Source organism: Mucor velutinosus, assembly GCF_035048745.1.
Source record: "Mucor velutinosus strain NIH1002 chromosome Unknown tig00001577, whole genome shotgun sequence".
NCBI lineage: Eukaryota > Fungi > Mucoromycota > Mucoromycetes > Mucorales > Mucoraceae > Mucor > Mucor velutinosus.
In genome coordinates, this window is record NW_027041934.1 from 51,988 (window position 1) to 74,719 (window position 22,732).

The 22,732-nt window shown below is 42.0% G+C and overlaps 6 protein-coding genes across 6 annotated transcripts; 3 read left to right on the forward strand and 3 right to left on the reverse strand.

Annotated features, from left to right (window-relative positions):
- Positions 1-208: 208 nt before the first annotated feature.
- ATC70_013458 (uncharacterized protein) lies at positions 209-6,173 on the forward strand (the record flags this gene model as incomplete). Its single annotated transcript, XM_064832622.1, has 9 exons — positions 209-383; positions 440-482; positions 534-759; positions 809-1,395; positions 1,456-1,602; positions 1,657-5,117; positions 5,183-5,650; positions 5,706-5,853; positions 5,912-6,173. 9 exons carry the CDS (start codon positions 209-211, stop codon positions 6,171-6,173), a joined length of 5,517 nt encoding a protein of 1,838 aa, XP_064675501.1.
- Positions 6,174-6,362: 189 nt separating this feature from the next.
- ATC70_013459 (uncharacterized protein) lies at positions 6,363-8,009 on the forward strand (the record flags this gene model as incomplete). The annotated part of the gene is made up of 6 exons (XM_064832623.1): positions 6,363-6,443; positions 6,506-6,539; positions 6,595-6,905; positions 6,967-7,518; positions 7,577-7,918; positions 7,989-8,009. The coding sequence occupies 6 exons, from the start codon at positions 6,363-6,365 to the stop codon at positions 8,007-8,009; spliced, it is 1,341 nt and encodes a 446-aa protein (XP_064675502.1).
- A 1,802-nt stretch (positions 8,010-9,811) lies between these two features.
- ATC70_013460 (uncharacterized protein) lies at positions 9,812-11,878 on the reverse strand (the record flags this gene model as incomplete). The annotated part of the gene is made up of 2 exons (XM_064832624.1): positions 9,812-9,963; positions 10,018-11,878. The coding sequence occupies 2 exons, from the start codon at positions 11,876-11,878 to the stop codon at positions 9,812-9,814; spliced, it is 2,013 nt and encodes a 670-aa protein (XP_064675503.1).
- Positions 11,879-14,046: 2,168 nt separating this feature from the next.
- Positions 14,047-15,467, reverse strand: ATC70_013461 (uncharacterized protein; the record flags this gene model as incomplete). Its single annotated transcript, XM_064832625.1, has 8 exons — positions 14,047-14,358; positions 14,416-14,494; positions 14,556-14,616; positions 14,685-14,756; positions 14,819-14,848; positions 14,912-15,075; positions 15,127-15,281; positions 15,339-15,467. The coding sequence occupies 8 exons, from the start codon at positions 15,465-15,467 to the stop codon at positions 14,047-14,049; spliced, it is 1,002 nt and encodes a 333-aa protein (XP_064675504.1).
- A 302-nt stretch (positions 15,468-15,769) lies between these two features.
- On the reverse strand, positions 15,770-18,428 carry ATC70_013462 (uncharacterized protein; the record flags this gene model as incomplete). Its single annotated transcript, XM_064832626.1, has 8 exons — positions 15,770-16,054; positions 16,122-16,420; positions 16,496-16,902; positions 16,960-17,649; positions 17,720-17,937; positions 18,001-18,103; positions 18,189-18,228; positions 18,296-18,428. The coding sequence occupies 8 exons, from the start codon at positions 18,426-18,428 to the stop codon at positions 15,770-15,772; spliced, it is 2,175 nt and encodes a 724-aa protein (XP_064675505.1).
- A 1,884-nt stretch (positions 18,429-20,312) lies between these two features.
- ATC70_013463 (uncharacterized protein) lies at positions 20,313-22,646 on the forward strand (the record flags this gene model as incomplete). The annotated part of the gene is made up of 9 exons (XM_064832627.1): positions 20,313-20,626; positions 20,714-20,777; positions 20,866-20,884; positions 20,952-21,197; positions 21,253-21,937; positions 22,002-22,030; positions 22,095-22,167; positions 22,233-22,537; positions 22,609-22,646. 9 exons carry the CDS (start codon positions 20,313-20,315, stop codon positions 22,644-22,646), a joined length of 1,773 nt encoding a protein of 590 aa, XP_064675506.1.
- Between the last annotated feature and the right edge of the window lie 86 nt (positions 22,647-22,732).

Below are 22,732 nucleotides of genomic sequence, written 5' to 3' on the forward strand. Positions count from 1 at the left end.
ACCAGCCAAACAATCCATTCAATCTGCACATCTTTTTCTCTTCTCTTTTCCCCTTTTCCTTGTTTCTTTATACAACCTCTTTTCTTGCAAGAAAGACTTGATTCATAACAGAACCTCGGGTACAGTATCTACATTATCATTCAACGATGATCGCCATTAATAACAGGATAGCCAGATATAAACACGCGGAAATTCAGGTTCTATCATCATGGCCACAACAGCAACCTCCTCACAAATATCCTCGCCCAGAATGTCTCAGCAGACAGTGGCATCCTCAGTAGCATCAAGCAATGTGTTTGTCATTAATGCGCTCGAAAAAGTAGCAGCTGCAAGAGAGGCAAGGCGAAACAAGGCTTTGAAAGAAGCTGTGGATACAGCACTCAGTAAGGGTGGATGCTTGTATATGTTGCTGTCATGATACTCATCTTCTGTTGTGTAGAAATGCTCAAAGACAATGAGCCCCCACCACAAGGACAAACTCGGTAAAAGCACTATATGAGAACTACTTGCATAGGAGACTAATCATCCCACAGCTCATCTGTCATTCTCACTGCACTGCAGACAGCGATTGATACTCGCTCAGCTAATTTAATGACAATATCTCTGGACTGTCTTGGCAAATTCATCACCTACAACTATGTCGCTGATATGGAAGATGAAGTAGCACAGACTCAAGTCATGGAAAAAGTAGTGGATGGTATATGTGATTGCTTCATTGGCGAGGAAACTGATAAAAAGGTGCAGCTGCAAATCATCAAGGTAGGCCATCAGACATGTGTTGGTACAAGGGCTAAGCGATCGTTTTCAGGCACTGTTGGACGCAGTTTACTCGACCAGCAATCCACTTCATTTATCAGCCTTATTAAAAGCAGTGCGCACAACTTACAATATCTTTCTGCTCTCTCGAAACAACGACAATCAGAATGTAGCTCAAATTACCATGACGCAGATGGTGGACCACATCTTTCGAAGAGTAAAATCCAATCCCAATGTTCTTGTGACACCAAAGGAAAAAGACAATGAGTCTATTCACAGCAGCAAGTCAGCAGCACAAGCACATCAGGAAGAAGAGCCAGCAGCAAAAGACGATAATGAGTTGAAAGCAGAGGCAGATGAAGCAGAGGCAACAGCAGCAGCACAGGCGAATAATGCAGTGACAAATGCTCCTCATGAAACAGACGAAGATTCAGCCGCTTATCAACAGCAAATTATTGTCGAGGCAAACATGGCTCGTACTGAAATGGATCACAAGTTGCCCAGCGGTAAATCCAAAGACAATTATGAGGATTTTTTGAATGATACCGCCAATGTGTTTCGAGAGGAAAACAATGCAGCATCTACTGCATCGGCCACCAACAACAACCATCTCACCACTGTGCCTACCTACGACACAACGTAAGATATAAATATATAGTGTATGTCATGACCAATATGAGCTAACAGCTATACTACCAGTGGAGCATCCGAAGGACGAGGTTCATTTGAAAATGAGGGCATTCAAAACGGAGAGTCAGAAACTGATGCGGATCTTTACATCAAGGATGCTATTCTGGTATTCAGGGCTCTTTGTAAGCTTTCTAAAAAGTCGATCCAATCTGAATGGTAACGTATCTGTGGTATCCTGGAAACAAGCGTAACTGATTCAGAAAACGATAGGGGCAACGATATGAGATCTTACTCGATGCGATCCAAGCTACTCTCTTTGCACTTGATCCTGACCATCATGATGTCTCACATGGATGTATTCACCTCTGAAGACGTTTATTTCTCTGCTGCTGTCAGCGATCCCAGCGGCCACCGAGCCAACCCCTTTATCCTGGAAGTCAAGCAGTATCTGTGTCCCAGTTTAGGCCGCAACGCATTTTCTGTGGTACCTCAAGTCTTTGATATCACGCATGAAATCTTGTGGCGAGTGGTGCAGGGTTTACGTGTCTACCTTAAGAATGAAATCGAGATTTTCTTGAAGGAAATCGTGTTGCGTATCTTGGAAATGCGTAATGCCTCTAACCAGCAAAAGTTCTCCCTGTTGAAAGGTGTGCTGAGAATTTGCGAGGATCCTCAGACGTTGGTGGATGTCTACTTGAACTATGATTGTGACCGTGAGGCTCTGGACAACATTTATGAACGTCTAGTCAATGTCTTGTCAAAGATCACAACATCTCACAATCAGCCTACCAACGGTAAGGACTATGACAACCATCCAGATCCCATCTCCAGTGTCCATGCCGGTGGCCATGCACATTCCTCTGTTGTGATTCCTCCTCCCTTAACAACAGCCACCATCTTGAACAGTGATAAGCAAAATGCTCAAACTGCCATGCCTGAATCCGCTATTCGCTTCAAATCGCTCGAATGTCTAGTAGCTGTCTTGCGCTCCCTGGTAGGCTGGTACTCCAATAACTCTGTCAGCATCACTGCTGGCGACACTGCCAAGAAAGACGACGATACGCCTCGTGCCAGCGAAGATCATTCCATCACACACCATGCCAACGTCTCTAGCTCTCGTCTCGCATCGCCTGCTACTAACGGCTCATACACTGCGCTCAACACAGGCAGCAGTTCTCGCTTGGATGACCCCGAAGAGTTTGAAAACCTGAAGCATCGCAAACAGCTGCTGCAAGAGGGTGTGCGTCAGTTCAACTGGAAGCCCAAGAAGGGTCTCGCCGTACTATCAAGCAACGGTTTCTTGAACCTGCAAGATCCTCGCAGTGTTGCATCCTTCTTGTTGACCACAGAGGGTTTGAACAAGACACAGATTGGTGAATATCTGGGTGAAGGTGACGCTGAGAACATTGCCATTATGCATGCCTTTGTGGATGAGATGGACTTTACCAACATGAAATTTACCGAAGCATTGCGTTTCTTCCTTCAAGCTTTCCGTTTGCCTGGTGAAGGTCAAAAGATTGATCGTTTCATGCTTAAATTCGCTGAACGTTATGTGCATGGTAACCCTGGTGCCTTTGCTAATGCTGAAACTGCTTACGTGCTTGCTTACTCTGTCATCATGCTGAACACTGATCTCCACAGCCCTCACGTCAAGCGCAGAATGACACTGGAGGATTTCATCAAGAACAACCGCGGTATCGATGATGGTAACGATATTCCTCGCGAGATCTTGGAGGCGAATTTCGAGGAAATCCAAAATAATGAAATCAAGATGAAGGACGAAGTAGAAGCCGCTAATGAAGCTGCGCTGGTGGCTACTCCTGGTGCTGCCGGTGTGTTGGGCATGGTTGGCATCCAAAACGCTCTAGTCAATGCTGGTATTGCTCGTGATGTGCGTCGTGAGGCATATCAAGCTGCTACCGAGGAGATGGGGTCTAAGACAGAGGCTATGTTCCGCAGTATGTTGGCGAGTCGCAGACGTGCTGGCGAAAACGACACCATCACCTTTTACAGTGCGTCCCATGTTGAGCATGTGCGCCCCATGTTTGAAGTCGCTTGGATGGCATTTTTGGCTGGTATCTCGGGCCCGCTTCAAGAGTCGGATGATTTGGCTACTGTCAGCCTGTGTCTGGAGGGCTTCAAGAACGCTATTCGTATCATTTGTCTGTTCCACACTGTTCAGTCTGAGGATGTTGATCTTCAACGTGATGCCTTTGTGACGACGCTGACTAAGTTTACCTTCTTGACCAACCTGAACGAGATGAAACCCAAGAACGTTGAGGCCATCAAGACATTACTCGAAGTAGCCGCAGTGGATGGCAACTATCTCAAGGGATCTTGGAAGGAGATTTTGTCTACTGTAAGTCAACTGGAGCGTTTCCAGCTGATCACCAGCGGCATGGATGCTGGTGTTGGTCCCATGGCTGAACCCACCAAGCGACCTGTCAAGGCTTCCATGGAAATGGGTCGTCGCACATCTACCATGGGTGGTCGTGGCCGTAGCTCAAACTCGTCTCGCTCCAACACGCAATTGTCACTGACGGAAGAAGTGACATCTGCTAGTTCATCGCAATCCCTGGTGCTTGCTGTGGACAGATTATTTACATCAACAGTCAACCTGAACGGTGAAGCCATCGTCGACTTTGTGCGCGCACTCTGTGAGACGTCTTGGGAGGAAATTGTCAACTCTGCTTATATGGAACATCCCCGTATGTACAGTCTGCAAAAACTGGTAGAGATCTCCTACTACAACATGAACCGTATTCGTATGGAATGGTCTAATATCTGGGCTATCCTTGGTGACTATTACAACAAGGTTGGCTGTCAGTCCAACTTTAACGTTGCCTTCTTTGCTCTTGATTCACTGCGTCAATTGGCCATGAAGTTTTTGGAAAAGGAAGAATTGCCTCATTTCAAGTTCCAAAAGGACTTTCTCATGCCCTTCCGTGAAGTGCTTGCCAACAACCCCGATGTCGCTATCAAGGACATGGTGTTGCGTTGCTTGTCGCAAATGATCCAAGCGAGACCCCACCACTTGAGATCTGGCTGGAAGACCATGCTGTCTGTGTTTGCTACCGGTGCCTGTGAATCCTCAGAATCCATCGTTCATATGACATTTGACATTGTTCGCAGTGTGACCAATGAGCGCTTTGGCGACATTGTGGCTAATGGTACCTTCCCTGACTACATCTCTTGTTTGGTCGAGTTCTCCAAAAACCAAAAGTTCCAAAAGATTAGTTTACCTGCTTTAGACATGATCAAGGGCACGATTCCCAAGATGATTGAAATTGCCAACAAGAGCACGCCGCTAGAGATCAACGACGCCCATGCCTTGACCGCTTCCACGATGCAAGCTTCTGGCGATGACTTTTTGATCAAGTTTTGGTTCGCCGTACTTTACGGCTTGAAGGAAGTCGTGATGCAAAGCGATGATGTCGAAGTGCGTAAACGTGCTTTGGTCTATCTGTTTGAGACATTGAAGAAACATGGCTCGTCATTTACCCCTGAGTTTTGGACGACGGTGTCTCGCCAAATCGTATTCCCCTTGTTTGACGATCTCAAGAGCGGAGGAGATAGACGTAAGATGACACCAGAGGACTTGAGCGTGTGGTTATCTACCACCATGATTGAAGCACTTCGCAATGTCGTTGATTTATATACCTACTACTTTGATAATATGAAGGATATGATGCGCCATGTATTGGGACTCTTCAGCATGTGCATCACACAAGGTAACATATAGAACGCATCTGACCTGACTGTCTGCTGTGCGTATACTCACTGCGCCTTTGTTTAGATAACGACACACTAGCACATATTGGTTGTGAATGTCTTGATCAATACATTGAAGCCAATGTCGAAAAGTTTGACAACAGTTGCTGGGATCTAGTGACAGAGACATTCATTGCATTGTTTGAAAACACCACAGCTAATGGGCTGTTCGATGATACAGCAGATTTAGTGGAGAAGGTCAAATCACTGAATGATCAGCAGCAACAGTCGCCATCACAGCAACAAGACGACTCTTCTCTAGACATTGAAGTCAGTGAAGAGCGCCAGAGAAACTTCCAGCAAGTGATCATCAAATGTGTCCTGCAGCTTATGCTGATCCAGACAGTGAACGATTTGTTGGCTAAAGATAATGTTTATTCTGCGTATCCAGCTATGCATCTGATGACTTTGATGGGCTGTCTCGGTCGCTCATTCCACTTTGCTAAGAAATTTAACGTCGATAATGATCTTAGAATGGCATTATTTAGATTTGGTAGGTTGAGGTAAAGAACAACTTGATTCAGGCTATTGACATGTTGTTCCTGCAGGGTTCATGAAACAACTTCCTAATTTACTAAAGCAAGAAACATCAAGCGGTGGATGTTACGTGTCGGTGTTGATGAGAATGTATGCTAATTTGGAGAATATCAACGACAGAGATGATAAGCGTGAAGAGATTGAAAAGATTTTAATACCGTAAGTATATATTATGAGTATTTTGTGGGGACAAGCATTTAACAAGATCTATACATAGACTCTGCAATGAAATTTTCACACTGTACGCTGAGCTCGATCATGAAACTAAACCCAAGAACATTGCCGCATGGACACCAGTGGTTGTAAATATCTTGAATGGTCTAGCACAATTACAAGACGAGGATTTCTTGAAACATGTTCCTCGCTTCTATCTTCCTTCTGTTGAACTTCTAGGACAGGAGAGTCTCTTACCGGAAATTCGAATGGCTTTGCGAACATTATTAATTCGTGTGGGTACCTCATACCACATCACCAAATAATAGAAATAAATTCACAGTTAGAAATCGGATAATTTGCCTGTTATAGTGTGTGAAATTGATTTCCTTTTTCGCATTTATTTCTCCTTTTGGTATGTCTGATGTTGTTTTATAATGATTTACCAAAAATGAGGCTGACTGGCTTGCTTCCTCTCTTTTCTTCTTGTTTCAATACATTTCTACGTCTTCGTTATGAGTAGTCAACAGCATGATTCAACTCCATCCATCACTAAAAAGAAACCAACCAAAACAACTCATGTTCCAACTGCTTGTGTAAGTATTCGAGACCCTTGATTCGCATGGAATTCTGGTATTGATCTGCTTTTTCCACGAAGATCAATTGCAAAAAAGCACACTTGGCTTGTGATTGTAAGTGCAAAATCCTGCCGAGATCAAAGTGATATATTCTAACAACACGCAATAGTGTCACGACCTTGCAAACGGTGCTCCACCCTAGGTAAATCAGACAGCTGCATTGACATCAAACATAAGAAGCGAGGAAGACCAAAGTTAACGTCCATCAAGAAATGGCAACACGCAACCACCTTGACTGTAAATAAACCATACCAATCTACTGCACCCATCGCATCCTCTTCTTTGCCATCTACACTAACACCATTCGTACCTCTGCATGCATCACCTACTTTGTTTTCGTCTCCCATCAGTTCATTCAAAATGACGGCATCCAGAGAAATGGCAAGGGAGGAGCCAAAATCACCCAAAGAAATGATGACGGTAAGTTTCTACTAGTTTTAGCATAATAGGATAATGAGTATACTCAAACTGTTTAATCCAGATGTTTTTATCCATGGATCTATGCTGTGCTCGCATTTCAGATGAATCGATGCAATTCCTCAGCACAAATCCTACACAAATGGGCCACTGTTCCTTTTACGATATCATACAACCTGAATCATCGGAAACTCTATCGCGTCTTCACAGAATTCTTCTAGACAACTGTCATCGTCAAGTAGCACAACCAATATCATTCAAACCAGCGAGCTCTGAAACGTTCCTGACGACATCAGCTGCTCAACTTTTATCCATTGCAAATGGATCCCAAACTATCAAGGAAACTCTTAAATTTAAATCATCAACAGCATCGTTGTTTGAGTGTCGATTCTACCTGGGTGGAGGTTTTGGTGGCGATTTGTTTGTATCCAACTCTTTGGATCAATTGTACATGGTATGCTTGGTCACTAGAAAGCCTTCAGTATCACCACCACCACCACCACCACCACCACCATCATCATCATCATCATTACAGCCAATAAATATGGTAGGCAGCTTGCTAAAACAACAACCAGATTACCAATCTCTACTCAGCAATTCTGACTTGATGTCTTTGGTAAGAAACACTCGTCCATTCAGATAATGACATACAAGTGCTAACTTGATGTTTCTAGTATCATAACACGCCCACCAATGACAGCGATACCATCCAGCTAGTGAATAACTTGTGTGAAGCCATCATGTCACCAACACATTCCATGGAACAGCCTACAATGACTCACACGAACGGGTATCACAGCAGTAGCAGCTGCAGTAGTGACGACGGAGATCAACATTGCCACTATCATCATTCTCAGCTACACCATCCTCACACAGCAAGCCCTAGTGCAAGCCCTGCTACACCTCCCACAGCCATTCAATTGCATCCTCCTCAGCAAACTTATTCCAGTGCGCTACTAAATGATTTCTTGGAGAAACCAATGGATGACCTTGTTGGGGATCTTTTACATGATAACGTAAGCAAAATCTATTGCGAATGGGAAAAATCTTGTGCACTAAACTTTATATGTTTTCTGTTTTCATTAGAATCCTTATTGGCTTGGATAATCTGTGAAAAAAAAAAAAATATCCCACCCTTCATTGAATTCATGAAAATGTCTCTTGTGCATGTGTAAATATTGGTCCCTCTTTTTACCACTAATTTCTCTAATTATGACACACTTCCTACCTCTTTTATGCGTCTTTCATTGTATCATGTATAATAAATCCCTCTGCTCTTTAACGTTGAATTATGGTGGACTTGGCAGATGTGTCATTTCATGGTATTACATCAAAGCAAACCAGGGACCCCTCATCGGTATACGAAAGTAGCGTTAGTTCAAATTTTCCCCACAAAGTATAAACCATAACATGGGGAAGTTTGAACTACCGTCGTCCAAGAATTTGCAACATCCAGGTTGTTTGAATGATATTCTAATAGTTGTTCAGCGTAATGCATATCTTTCAGGATGAATATCATATATATATATAGAGACCGTGTTCAGATCAGCGATGCTTTTTCTACTTAGCTGAAGATTCATTTACATGATAATCAAGGCACCATGTGGGGTGACCTAGACAAATGGCTGCAGAATTGGGGTTCTCAAATTCAGAAGCATGATACATAGCATGGGCCGAATAGTGTGTCACCATAACGCCTTTGCTATCTACTAGCTTGTAAGTATACAAGTAAATGTGCATTACGGTGAATCTCATAAGCAACTATGAACAGGGTAACGCTTTGCATTCTACACATTGAAATTCGTACTTTAATAGCCTGTCTTCATCCCAAATTTGTCGTGTTTTGCATAATTTTGAGTCAAGAAAAGTAGTGCAAATAGAATGCCTTTTCGCATAGAAATTGCTTTCATCATACTAGGTGTAGAAAACCGAAAGAGTCAAATCTCTGGACACAGTGGACTCAAAATTACTATATATAGTAATTGACATATATAGTAATTCGAGTCAACTTCTACAAACAACAGGTTTAGCTCTTACGGCTTTGCTATATTGCTTAGAGCTAAACCCTTCCTCTAATTCTATTTGGTCGAAAACCATACATAAGTGCATCATCTAGATCGACGATAGATAAAATAACAGTACCAAAGATATAACCTGCGTGCAAACTTTAGTACTTGTTACTGATTCTGACAAGAATATTGTATGGTAGTTCTTCTAATGCCTGGATATTGCGGCTGGGCGATTGCTCCCCATTGTCTACAGCTTGAGCGAGGGTATATCCTTGACGAATGTTGTGATATGATAGCCATCAACTAGTAAATCGCACATACATGATAGGATTTGCCAAGAGACGTATTGTTATTTCACTTTAATATGAAGACTTCATTTGCTTCCATTCGCTCTAAATTAACTTCTCATGCTTAAAATACCACTTGCTTCATCCACGCTTGAATTATACGAAGGAACGCACTTCTGATCTGCATACACTAGCCATGTATGACTACATGAACTTTTTTCTTGAATGTGTTTTCACGTATTTGTTTATCAATAATCAAGTACCTTACTTCTATACGTGGTATCCATATGTCAGGCAAACAAATACACCAATCGTAGACAGCATATAGCTGTAGCATGCATTGCATTTGCTTTTCCGATGGAAAACTCGGTATGTTTGGCAGAAACAAACGCCTCTTACATGAAAATATACAAGTTGCTGGAGAGTCATGAAAGTTTTATTCATTGATACATTAGCAGTTACAATTTGAAAGCAAGTTTAGAGAGAAATTGGTATTGTATGAAGCGAGATATGGAATTTGCAATAGAGGTATAGTTATTTTTTTGTGTGTAGGTTTTGATTTCGTTGATACATAAATCTGCAGCGATGAAAAAATAATAGGTATAAGACAAGCTTAAGCGGCCGGCGCACTGTGGCCTATAATCAGCCCTCCAAAGATCAAATCTTCCTCATTTGCACTTGCCAATGTAGATGTGATCTCAGGGGAGAGTAGACATTCTCGTACAATCAACAGTCTTAGTCTCTCATGGGAATTTCGACAGCCAGCTAAACGCAAAAAGGTTAATTTCTTATTGGAATACTATACACAAGGCAACCTACCTAAAGCAGCACGCTCGAAATATCTCATTGCTTTTTGTAGATCAATCTCACAGCCCAGGCCCCGCTCATAACAGTTGGCCAAGTGGTATTGCCCTGAAATGTTGTCATTTTCAGCAGCCTTTTCAAAAAGTTGGAAAGCAGCCTCCAGGTCTTTTTCTACACCCAATCCACTCTGTAAATGCATGCCAAGCTTGTCCTGTGCACGTGCATGATTTTGAGCACTCGCTTTGCGATACCAGTAAACAGCATGTTCGTTGCTCTGAGTAACTCCAATACCATTTGCGTAACAAAACCCGAGGTTACATTGAGCCCAAGGATTGTTTTGCTTTGCAGACTTCATATAATAAAAGGCAGCCTTTTGAGGGTTTTTCTTGACACCAATTCCTTCTTCATAGCAGAAGCCTAACGAGTTTTGAGCCAGGGCGTTCCCATTTTCGCTTGATTTGCGGAACCATTTGCAAGCTTCCTCTTCGTTTTTGGGAACACCAATGCCATTTCTGTAGCAATAACCCAAGGACAATTGAGCAGGTGGATGGTTCTCTTGAGCACTGAGATAGTACCAAAAGAAGCTCTCTTGTTCATTGACAGGTACGCCAATGCCGTTCTGGAAGCAATAGCCCAAAGAATGATATGCAAATATGTTGCCTCTTTCTGATGAACGCCTGTACCAAACGATTGCCTTACTTTCGTCCCGCTCTACACCAATACCATTCTGATAGCAGAAGCCAAGATTATGTTGCGCACGAGCATGGCCCTGGAGAGCAGCCTTCTTGTACCAGTAAGCACTGAGGGAAGCGTCTTTGGGGACACCGATACCATTTTGATAGCAGTAGCCCAAATTGCACTGAGCCCAAGGGTATCCTTGTTCAGCAGAAAGCTGATATAATCTAGCTGCTTCGTCAAAATCTTCCTCTACGCCGATGCCATCTTCATAGCAGTATCCCAATGAGTTTTGTCCAAATGCATTGCCTTGTTCAGCTGCCATTCTGTAATAGCGAACAGCTTCTACTGGATCCTTCTCGACTCCGATACCATCCTCGTAACAATAGCCAATGTTGTAAATGGCCACAGTTTCTCCTTGAGCAGCAGCTAAGCGATAGTAATCCATTGCAATCTTTTCGTCTTTTTCCACACCAAATCCTTCGCCGTAGCAATAACCTAAAATGCCCTGACCACGGGCATTGCCTTGATCTGCACTTGCCTTGTACCAACGGAAAGCAGCATGTTCATCTTTAGGCACAGATATGCCATCATGATAACAAACACCGAGTGCATATTGAGCAGCAGAGTCATTGCTGATTGATGCCGCTTCAATTATCCATTGGATTGCATTGGGTTTATGTCTGATACGCTCAGTCCATTCTTCTGCTTCTGAACGGTCAATCTTTACGTTGGGTCTTCCATATTTTCTTAGGAACGCCAATCTGGCAATGCTGAGCCCGTCGTTCTTCTTTGCTGCTTGTATATAGTGATATTCTGATTGCACAAAGTCGGTTTCCACGCCCATGCCAAACTCGTAGCAGAACCCTAACACGCCTTCTGCTTTGGGATTGCCCAATGCCATTGCCTTTTCAAAGTAAGCAACTGCTAACTTTTGTGATTTCTGATACCCATTTCTTCCAAACAAATAACTGTTTCCTCTCTTGAATAACCAAGCAGATGACGAGTTGTCTAGTATAGAGTCGATGGTTGCATTTGAAGATGTGCTAGATGAAGAGCTTGTTGTAGGTAAGCTTGAGGCTGAGGTATTAAAATACAGTTGTGTCGGTCGTTGTTTTGTCTTTTGCTTATGCCCATTCAGCTTTGAAAAGACGGCTTTAGACCTTGAGAATAGACTTAAAAATGGTATCGATGCGGGCATGATGTGTATGAGATGATGAAGAAAAGATGGTGAAGAAGAAGAAGAAGAAGAAGAAGAAGACGAAATCGGATGGGGGCAACGATTGTATACTGGAACCCGTCACTCAATGCCACCTGCTATTTATATACGGCTTTAATTATAAGATGTTCTTGTACCTCCTCTCATTTAACAAAAGCAAATAAACTAATAAATAAACTGATTATTATTAAAACAAAAACTTTCAAATATGGACAAGAGTCCCTTTATTTTCATATATACAAATCCTTCGAGTCCATCCCCTTAAATTTTTCGCAATAGCCTAAATCGCACTATACAGGATTAGAGGGCATCTATTTGCATTTGCCTTTTTTCGATCATTGATACACAGATATCACACTCTATTTTCTCTTGGCAATTACAAACTCCTTCATGAACTATCGTCGGATGTTGCTGATTCAAGAAACCTTACCTATTAGAGGGATTGCTTTAAATTGCTTGGATATGTGGAAATTTTTAAGGGGGAGAATGGCCCACTAAAGTATTATGGTGTCAAATGCTTGGGGTTCTGTCCTTTCTGTGAGTTAAAAGATTTGTGTTCCAATCCGTTAGCCTTGGATCAAAAAATAAACACTGGCAAAAAAAAAAAAAAAAAAAAAAAAAAAAAAAAAAAAACAGGAGATGTGATCACGAGCTTGTGCGTGTGTATTCTGTATCTGGTGAGACGCCTGCGTTTTACGTTTGATAACATGCACAATCTGGACAAACAAATGCCATTTGCCGATGCCAAATTGCATGTTTAACAGACATTGGAAGCCAGTTTTTACCTTTTTGATTGCTGATCTTTGGAGCATTGATGAATCAAATGACCACGAATTCTCATTCAAGCTTGATTCAACTTCTGTTTCTTGGGATACGCTGACGCAATGGTTTCATTCAATTTCTCAATGTCATAGGCAGCACTATTGTTTCCATAGAGTATGTAACATTAAAACAACATGGGATCAATAGTTTAAGTGTTTGTGCGATTCAGAGTAGGCGGACAGTTTTGCATTCGGTAATTGGGAGAGCAATTTGCGACAATTAAGCTTATTAAATATGGCTATGAATGGCAAAGAAATAAACTAACCATGCTACATTATAGTACTTTGCAACTCTCAGTTCTCTTCGAATCAGCTTCATACATATTGATTGCCTTCATGATGTGGAAAGGCATCTTTGTCAGTAGCCAACGAGCAGCAGCCAAAACCTTTTGAATTCCGTCACATTTTTGTTTCAGATTGGCCAGATCTAATCCATAATCGACTTGTTTGATCTATTTTGAAAGCTTTAGCAATATAGATTGTAATGATCAGCACATGCTTTCTAATACAATCCTGGGGCATTTTTCAAGCTGTATCCAATGGTGCCAAATATAAAAAATGTTACGAATAAATTTAAAGAGTAAAATTAAAAAATATGAATTGACGATTTTTGCGAATATGTCGAAATTTTACATATGAATGTCTCATAAACAAAGTTTCATGGGCTGCCTCGAATTGAGAGAAACATTTCGACTTAAGATATACCTTAGTAAAAGTCTTTATTTTCAAGATGAAAAACGCGATCGTTTGATTTTCGATGAAAACCATGAGGGAGGTACCTCATGCTTTTTGGCGATGTTTTTTAAGTCCAAAAAAAAAAAAATTGAGTAAAGGGGTCGAAAAGTAACTGCTGCACGAGAGCAATGGTTTGGTGCTATTCTGGCAGTCTAAAACGGATTCTAACACGAGAAATCACTGCTCGAATGCATGAAAATTTCGCTGTGTTTTGCATACTTTTGAGTAATAAATGGTAATGCAAGTTATGCCGTGTGCCCGTATATAAGTTATGCCCATTGCAACAGACTCAGTGCGTCACAAGGAAGTCAAGCCCCATACTTTAGGTAGTTTATGTGGGTTATTTTGCGTTGAATTTGAGATTTTATCTTGCTCCTGTTGCGAGTTGGATTCATCCGGCTGATGATCAGATTCATTATGTTGCTACATTTAATAGTATATCAAATCCTACCAAGATTTGTATCTAGAGTGACACATGAAAGCGGTGCTATCAAAAGTCATCAGAGCCCCTCAAGAGCCCGTTTGCCAACTTGTCAAATAACAGAACAGTGCACTTCATACTTTATTGAATGTGTCAAACATTGATCGCCAAGATTAAGCCTCCTCCTCTTCTTCTCTAATGCTTAATGCATCCATGATCTTCTCTAGCATGCGGTTTCCTCCCAGCAACTTGATCTCCTCTCTTGCTTCGTTTTCCAAAACGGTCAAGAATCGACGGCAATAGGCAAATGTATTTGTCTTTTCCAGCAATTGCAGTGCAAATTGCTTGAGCTCAATCGAGTTGCTTCTTTGCTTCAAGATATTTGTCAGTTGACGATTGGTAGGGTCAGCACGGATTGAATGAATGATAGGGAACGAGAATTTTCCTTCGGTCAAGTCTTCGCAAAAGCCCTTGTTATCAGCATACTAGTGAATGGGTTGGATGAGATGACTATTCTCTTGCTCTACTGCTGAAGCACATACCTGCTTTGATTGTAGATTCATGTAATCATCTCTTACTTGAAAGTGGATGCCAATCTTGTTGACAAGACTTGTGTAATCACTGTGCCAAATGTTTGTGTCAGTACACGTTTGCAGCGGATGCTATCTCTGCATGTGCTTACATGGTAGACTGGCTTGCTTCTTGCATGAGTTTTACAGCCAATCTCAATAGACCGCCAGTTTCTTTGAAGAGGAGGGGGGGGGACATTTCAGTTTTCAGGTCCATTTTCTCCTCAAACCAATGTACTTACTGTCATTCACCATGTCAAGAAACTCTTGCTCTGTAGGACAAGTCAATGTGTCACGCCAAAAAAGCTCCATTCCTATCACAACAGTAAGCATACACATACTGGACAAGTCTAGCGCTGTTCAACATTAAATCTACCTTGGCCTCTATGCAAGTTGATCAATTCCTCTAAATGAGCACATCTTGGTTAACGTACTATTCATGTGACGCATGAATACAAGCAACACCAACCTGTATAGATAGTGATCATATTGGCCTTGTTGAGTTTTGCAATTTCATTCAGTGCTAGAAAATAGACATAGTTGGCGCAATTGATAGTTTGAGGGGTACCGTAAATGTGATGAGCAGCAGGAACACCGCGACGCAATACAGACTCATCCTCGACATCGTCAATGCTGCAATGGATTAGAAATGCATCCACATGTATAGATGGCATGTCAACTTACAGCAAACTAGCACTATGCAGCATTTCAATGACTCGAGTAATCACAACCAAGTCGTCCTTGGGTACTTGCAACCAGGCATCAAAGGCTTCAATCATCTTGGCACGCACATCCTTACCTGGATTGGAGACGAGATAATGGAATGGCTCCAACAAGATCTGTATGATAGATTAGCATCAGAACCTGGCATTGTATGAGGATAGTACGATACTTACGTCTTCTTGTGCTTTTTGAGCCGTCTCCATCTGATTGGGATCGTGCTTACCATAAGGCAGGATGGTTTGAATTTGCTTTGATTTAGTAGAGATAAAACTGCTTTCTTGGATAGAGTTGGAGGACAACATGACGATAATAGCAAAAGAGAGTTAAGGAGAAAAAAAAAAGGTTCAGGTTCACGATAATGAAATGCCATTTTATATATACTGCGATCGATTGATCCGTCCCTCCGGATAGTATATCGTGCATAAACAGGATATCTTGTATCTTGTATTTTCTATATATATATATACCTACTCCTTAGCTAAGCAATAATTTTTTTTTTTAAAAAAAACAGGAGTAAGTTAAACAACAAAAACAAACAGCAATTTTACATGAGCTAACTTGATATATACAATACGTATGTTTCTATAAGCTTGTGTGTATTTTTTTATTCATTAGCAAATGTTACTAGGTTCTTGTTCTCAGCTACCAAATCTCCCACTGTGTACAACACTTGGTCAATTGTACCAGACACGGGCGCCTTGATAACATGCTCCATCTTCATGGCCTCCAGAACAATCAATGTGTCTCCCTTATTGATGACTTGGCCTGGCTTGACAAACACCTGGGAAATCTTACAGGGCATAGGAGTCTTTACAGAACCAGCACCTTGATTCTCGCCATTGCCCAGGATGTAGTTTGGTGTTGGCAACTTGAATGTTGTGCGACCAAACTAAACAACAGTGAGTAAGTACAAAAAAACAAACAAACGAATTCATGTCTTGCTTTTTCATTTTTACCTCATCAAAAACAACAACATCTTGATCATGTAACACGACATTGCTCTTGAGTGTCTTGCTATCAATAGAAGAAACCATCAAGCCGTCCTTATCAAGACGGCTATCGACAGCAGTGAATGTCTTGATGGATTCGTTGGTGGCAGCATCAACAACCTCCATATCCACCAAATGAGATTGTGTGCTGTTGGTAGATACAATCACCTTGTAAGGGTGGTCATTAGCGGTAACTGAGAACTCTCTGTGGTTGATGTTGTTGATGCGGAAACTATCAGTCTGAGTGTTCCAGGGGCTGTAGGGATCTGCAACAAGTAAGAATGGATTAATAAACATCCTGTGTAGACACAATCAATGTCGTCTGATCAAGATGCACGTACCATGGGAACTCTTCTTGATATTGTCGATTTCCTTTAATCTAAGAGCACTCGCAGCCAAAGCCAAGGTGGTTGGGTCAGGGGCTCCTGCATCTTTGAAGAGATCCTTTTCATATTGCTGAATGAAGCCAGTCTCTACCTCACCCTTGATGAATTCGGGATGTTCAGCAACAGTCTTGATGAAGCTGATGTTGGTGTTCAAGCCAACAACTTGATATTGTTCAAGGGCTCTGCGGAAGCGACGAAGAGCATCGTTACGGTTCTCGCCATGGACAATCAGCTTAGAAATCATAGGATCATAGTGGACACTGATTTGGTCTCCTTGAATGAAACCTGTCTCCAAGCGGACGTTCTCGCTAGGCAAAGGAGTGCGCACACTGAAGAGTGGTCCAGTGTCGGGGAGGAAGTGGCTATGTAACTGATGTTTAGACCATGGTACATGTGAATGCTATGATAGAAAAACTTACTTGGAGGGATTCTCGGCATAGACACGAGCTTCGAAAGCATGGCCGTGCAATTTGAGCTCATCTTGTCTCATCAAAAGGGGGTTGCCTGCAGCAACTTCCAATTGCCAGCGAACTAAATCAGTCTTGGTGACCATTTCAGTAACAGGATGCTCGACTTGCAAACGAGTGTTCATTTCCATAAAATAGAACTGCTTGTCTACATTGTCCATGATGAACTCGACGGTACCGGCATTTTCATAGTTGACAGCACGAGCAGCAGCGACAGCCTTGGCACCCAATTCAGCACGAAGCTCCTCGGTCAAGCCAGGGGCAGGAGCTTCTTCAATGACCTTTTGATGGCGTCTTTGAACTGAGCAATCACGCTCAAACAAATGAACGACATTGTCATGCTTGTCAGCAAACACTTGGACTTCGACGTGGCGAGGACGTTCCAAGTACTTTTCAACCAACACCTTGTCATCACCAAAGGACTTGATGGATTCACGCTTGGAAGACTCGAGCATCTCTTCAAACTCAGAGGGAGATCTCACGATACGCATACCTTTGCCTCCACCACCTTTGATGGCCTTGATCAAGACGGGATAGCCAATCTTCTCGGCTTGATCCTTCAGGAAACCGACGTCTTGGTTTTCACCGTGGTAGCCAGGAACTACAGGGACACCAGCGTCTTGCATAATAAATTTAGACTCACTGAGGGTTACATCAAAAAGAAGAAGTGTGAGAAAAAAATTGTAAATGATCGTGGGATAACAAAATTTACCTTTTAGAACCCATAGAACGCATCGCATCGCCAGAGGGACCAATGAAGGCAATGTTGGAGGCCTTGACAATGTCTGCAAAATCCGCGTTTTCAGACAAGAAACCATAGCCAGGATGAATGGCTTGAGATCCGGTCATTTTGGCAACATTCATAATCTTGTCGATACAGAGATAACTCTCGGCGGAGGCAGCGGGGCCAATCAAATAAGCTTCATCAGCCTACAACAACAATGGGATGCTTGAGACAACATGACATTACCACGTCTGCATTGCGCTTATTACCATTTTGACATGTTGAGCGTTGGCATCAGGCTCACTATACACTGCGACTGTCTTGATACCCAACTCTTTGGCAGTTCTCATGACGCGAATGGCGATTTCACCTCTGTCATAAGGGAAGAGTGGAGATCAATATCCAGTCTGATCCACACACGCACACATTCACGCATGTTGATGAATCAACAACTTACCTGTTGGCAATCAAGATCTTCTCAAACAAGGGGTTGCGTTCTATGTATGTATGTATGTATGTATGTTGATCAACCGCTGACTCCCATCCCTCTTTCCTCATCCTTACCTCTCATGACGTTGGAAGTATGAATACTTCTGATGGCAGCGGAGTCCTTGACACCATGGCAGCGGTATGGTCTCAGCACAGCCTTTGTAGTGTAGATTGCCAATGTTGACAATCGTGTATGAAGTTGAAGCATCTTTTGGTTTCGTTTCCAGGGAAAAACAACTATGTAAAAAAAAAAAAAAAAAGAAGAAAAGCAAAGACCTCGAGAAAAGGGGAAACCAAATTTATTCATTTTACCACACACTGTATCCGTGGGAAAAAACTTGTGAAAGATCCAAATATCAATCTCTTCTGTCGTAGCGTAATGTGTGGCAATGATGGTTGTTCAAAGGTGACGCATAGGCTTTTTGTGCCAATTTAGAGCTTGGGTTTCCTCCTTTGTATGTTGGATCTGGATAAGACTGATGATCGGCTGCGAGGTTCAAGATGCCAATCTTCTAGAGATATACTCTCTCTCTAAAACAGAGCGAGCTATCCCATCATCCACCAGGTGAGATTGATGTTGTATAGCTTGCTCTGCTGTAATCTTGTTGGGTCTGCCTCATAGTGCCAGATCCAGGCATTATATCATCTCAAGCAACTTTTTCCCATCATCTCAACATATTCAATTCCAGTTTCGCATCTAATGACGAACAAATCCACTGAATGTGCAATACGACCAAGCAAATAGGATTCAAATCAAGGTTTATTTCAAGAGATACAAAGGCTGTATGAATTCATTTATTTCTTGCCAGACTTCTTAATACCACCACCGACTACAAACACCAACATCGTCAGTAAAACAGGCCATCATTCACTTCATGTTGGTGCACTTACGCAAAGGACCCTTTCCAGATGCCTTTTGTTGCATTTCCTTCAACTTCTTGGCTTCCTCCATCTTCTTCTTCTTGAAGGCAATATCCTCCTACAAACCCAATGAAAAATTCTTTAATATCACATCAGATAGCCATCGAAATCTAGCATTTACCTCATCTTCAAAGTTCTCAGCCTTCTTGGGCTTCTTGAGAGGCTTGAGCTTACCACCTTTTTCAATCATGCATTAGCATACAAGATGTTATGCTATCCGCAACAATCAACCTACCTTGTCTACCAGACATTTTAATGAAATTTAGTGCAAAGTATAAATGAGGCTTTTTGCCATTGCATCCATTGCTTTATAAAAAAAAAAAAAAAACTTTTCTCTCCACCTGATGTCCATTAATCTTCCGATTAGTGCGTCACCTAGTTGATTTGATATCTCAAAAGTAGGTACAGCCGAGAGCACATCAATGCACGTTAAAGACGGGTTCATTTTGGGGTTGTTCTCCAGGGAATCTACATGGCTTGTAATCGATCATCTTGGAAACGACTTGGATCTCATAAGTCATAGCTTACTGAGCCCTGAACGTGGAAAGCCGCTTTCAGCATCCACATTTTACATTGCAATCAACAAACGACATTTAGCCATCTTACCTGCTGCCCAAGTGACCAATGGATCAGTGAATCCAAATGCCTGAGCAAGACGATAGATCGAGCATCCAATGAGCTAGCCATGCCAAATGCCAAGCAGTTTGCTTTACGTTGAGATGGCAAACAGATAGTGCCTGATACAAGAGATCAGTTTTATGAATGATGAGATACTCATATCGACTTTGCCCAAGACTATAGCATAGCATCACGAGAGAGTTCTCTAGGGATAATAACACATTGGCGGCAACATCAACCATAAAATGCCACTGATGCCGTTCCAATCCCATGCTCAGATTAATGGCATATTTTACAATGAGAGATGGTATGGACATTGCTATTTAAGGGCGCAAAGAGTCAATCAACCCAATTACATACATATGATATCTTACATCCATTGTCCTCATTGTTTAAATCAGATGCAGGATCAAACAACTACTAGCAACAGACGCTTTGTCCAGTCACCTGCAGTGACTTGCACGAGTCTTGATCGGATGCAATTAATTCATGTTGAACACATCATGATGCTTGTTCTTCTTGTTCTGTCTATCATCTTTTTCTAGGCAAAATCATGGTGCTTCCTCCCAGCAACAGCTCTCGGTTGTCAGCTTTGAAAAATGCTAGACACAGTGCATCGAAATCCAAACAAACTGGTATAACCGACTTTTTGAAAAAGGGCCAGCCCATTGTCCCTGCACAACATCAACATCATCGAGCTTCACGTCCTTCCACATCGCAGCCACTGAAGCAGCCGCCACCGTCATCACAGCAACTTCCCCAAAGGCAAAGACAAAAGAGCCCCGCCTTATCAGAGACGCAGAATACATCTACTAGCGTGCAAAGCAACAAGATATTGAATGGTGTTGTCGCCTGTCTGGACGTGAGGTAAATATGGGGGGGTTTTTAACATGAATAGTCATGACCAGGACCTTACTGTTTGTTTGTTTGTTTGTGGTTTTTTCCTCTCGTAAGAACTGAGGATGGTGATGATGTATCGCAAAACTTTGAACGAGCATTGCAATCCATGGGAGCAAAGGTGCGATTATAACATCTCATATATATATATATATACATAATTGAAGTACGACTGACTCTCCTTTCTTCTTCTTCTTCTTCTTGTTCAGACTCGACGAACATTCAGTGGTAATGTATCCGATATCAATATAGTAGATGGATCTCTGTAATTCGTTGACCTCTATATATCATATAGACTCTATCACACATCTGATCTTTAAGAATGGATCGCCAGCAACATTGAAGAAAGCCATGAGCAAGAATGTATTCATCATCAATTTACTGTGGATTTCGAGATGCAAACGTGAAGGCAAACGACTGCCAGAGAAAGACTTTATAATCGAACGACCGCAGGGGCTTGTTATTGCAGGAAAAAAGAGACGGAAGTCAATGGAACCAGGCAAAGTGAGAGCACTCGTATCAAGCGATCTGGAGGCATCGAGTAAGTGTGTTGGAAGGACGCGGGTTGGTTTACAGTTGATTGATGCATAAGCTAGTATCATCATCCAGCGATGGATCAACACACGACGACTCAAAAGTAGAAACCAGGCGGCAGACAATAGCAACGAGTAACTGGATTGCGCGAGATTTCAAGAAGCCATCAGTAGGAGAAAGTTTGACCAGAAAACGGCAAATCCAAGAAGCAGAAGCGTACGATGAAGACGTGGAGCAGGACATCTTACCACCTCGACTTTCACTGCCCATCTCCGTCGAATCCATTGCGAGTCGACATATAGCTAAAAAGCAAAAGACACCAACTACGCTACCTGTTCATGCACCCAGCCTAGAGATGAAGGAACAGATCAAAGCGAGATTTTCTATTGGACAAGCACCAACAAGTAACCCTGATACAAAACCTAGTAGTGCGAATGGCAGCACTACTAGCAACGGCAGCAGCGCAACTGATAATAAATTAGACGATACCCTACGACAAATAGATCCATCTAAATTATCAATCTCTTCACCTACACAAGTCAGTTCGACGCCCATCAAGAGGAAGCGACGATTGACAGGTACACTGGGCCGACCTTCCCTTTCAGGCTCAATCGATACACCACAGCCACCTAAATCAGAGACAAACAATCAGCCTCAGACGATAGTTTTGACGAGTATGACCCCATCTACTCGCAAGAGGTACGAGGACATTATTAAGAAGCTTGGTCATTACCAATTGGCTACAGAGTAAGTTGCTTTTATCAAAAGTAATGTCTCGGCCTAATTTAACCATGTGTGTGAATTATTGCAGAGTAACAGAAACGACGAGCCATGTTTTAGGTAAGAAAGTATAGACTGGGCTAGATTTCTCGTCAATAATTATTCATCATCATCGTGTTTCTAGCTGGTGCTCAGCGACGAACAAAATCAGTGACCTTGGGTTTTTTACGAGGTGCTTGGATTTTGAATCCTGAGTGGTAAGGATTTGCATAAATTACAAATTACATCACACAATAACCAAAAATGGGATGTCAAACTACAGGCTCATTCAGTGTGAGATCAAGGGAGAGTATATACCAGAGGATAAATTCGAACTGTTGGATTGGTATCCTCGAGCTAAGGCAGCAAGAAAGCGTGAGAGATTAATACCATCCACCACTCGTATCAAAGTTCATTCATCATCAAGTGGTGTTGATTTTATCAAGGAATTAGTCAAATTAGCTGGTGGAACCATAGTAGAAAATGATCAAGAAGCCGATATCATTATTTGCGATAAGACTAAAATGTTAAATGATAAGAGAATGGTGACAGACCATTGGCTGTTTGAATCTATTGAGCATTGGAAATGTAAGAGTATAAATTTAAGAGTTTGTCAAAATACTAATATGGCCATTTTCTTGAAAAAATGAACAAATCAGGTATGCCAATAGCGAACTATCATCATGTAAAGAAATAAACCAAAATACATATACTAAATAAAGATGGTAAATTATACCCACACAAATACGTTGCATTAATTTCATGTCATGTGCTGGTTACACT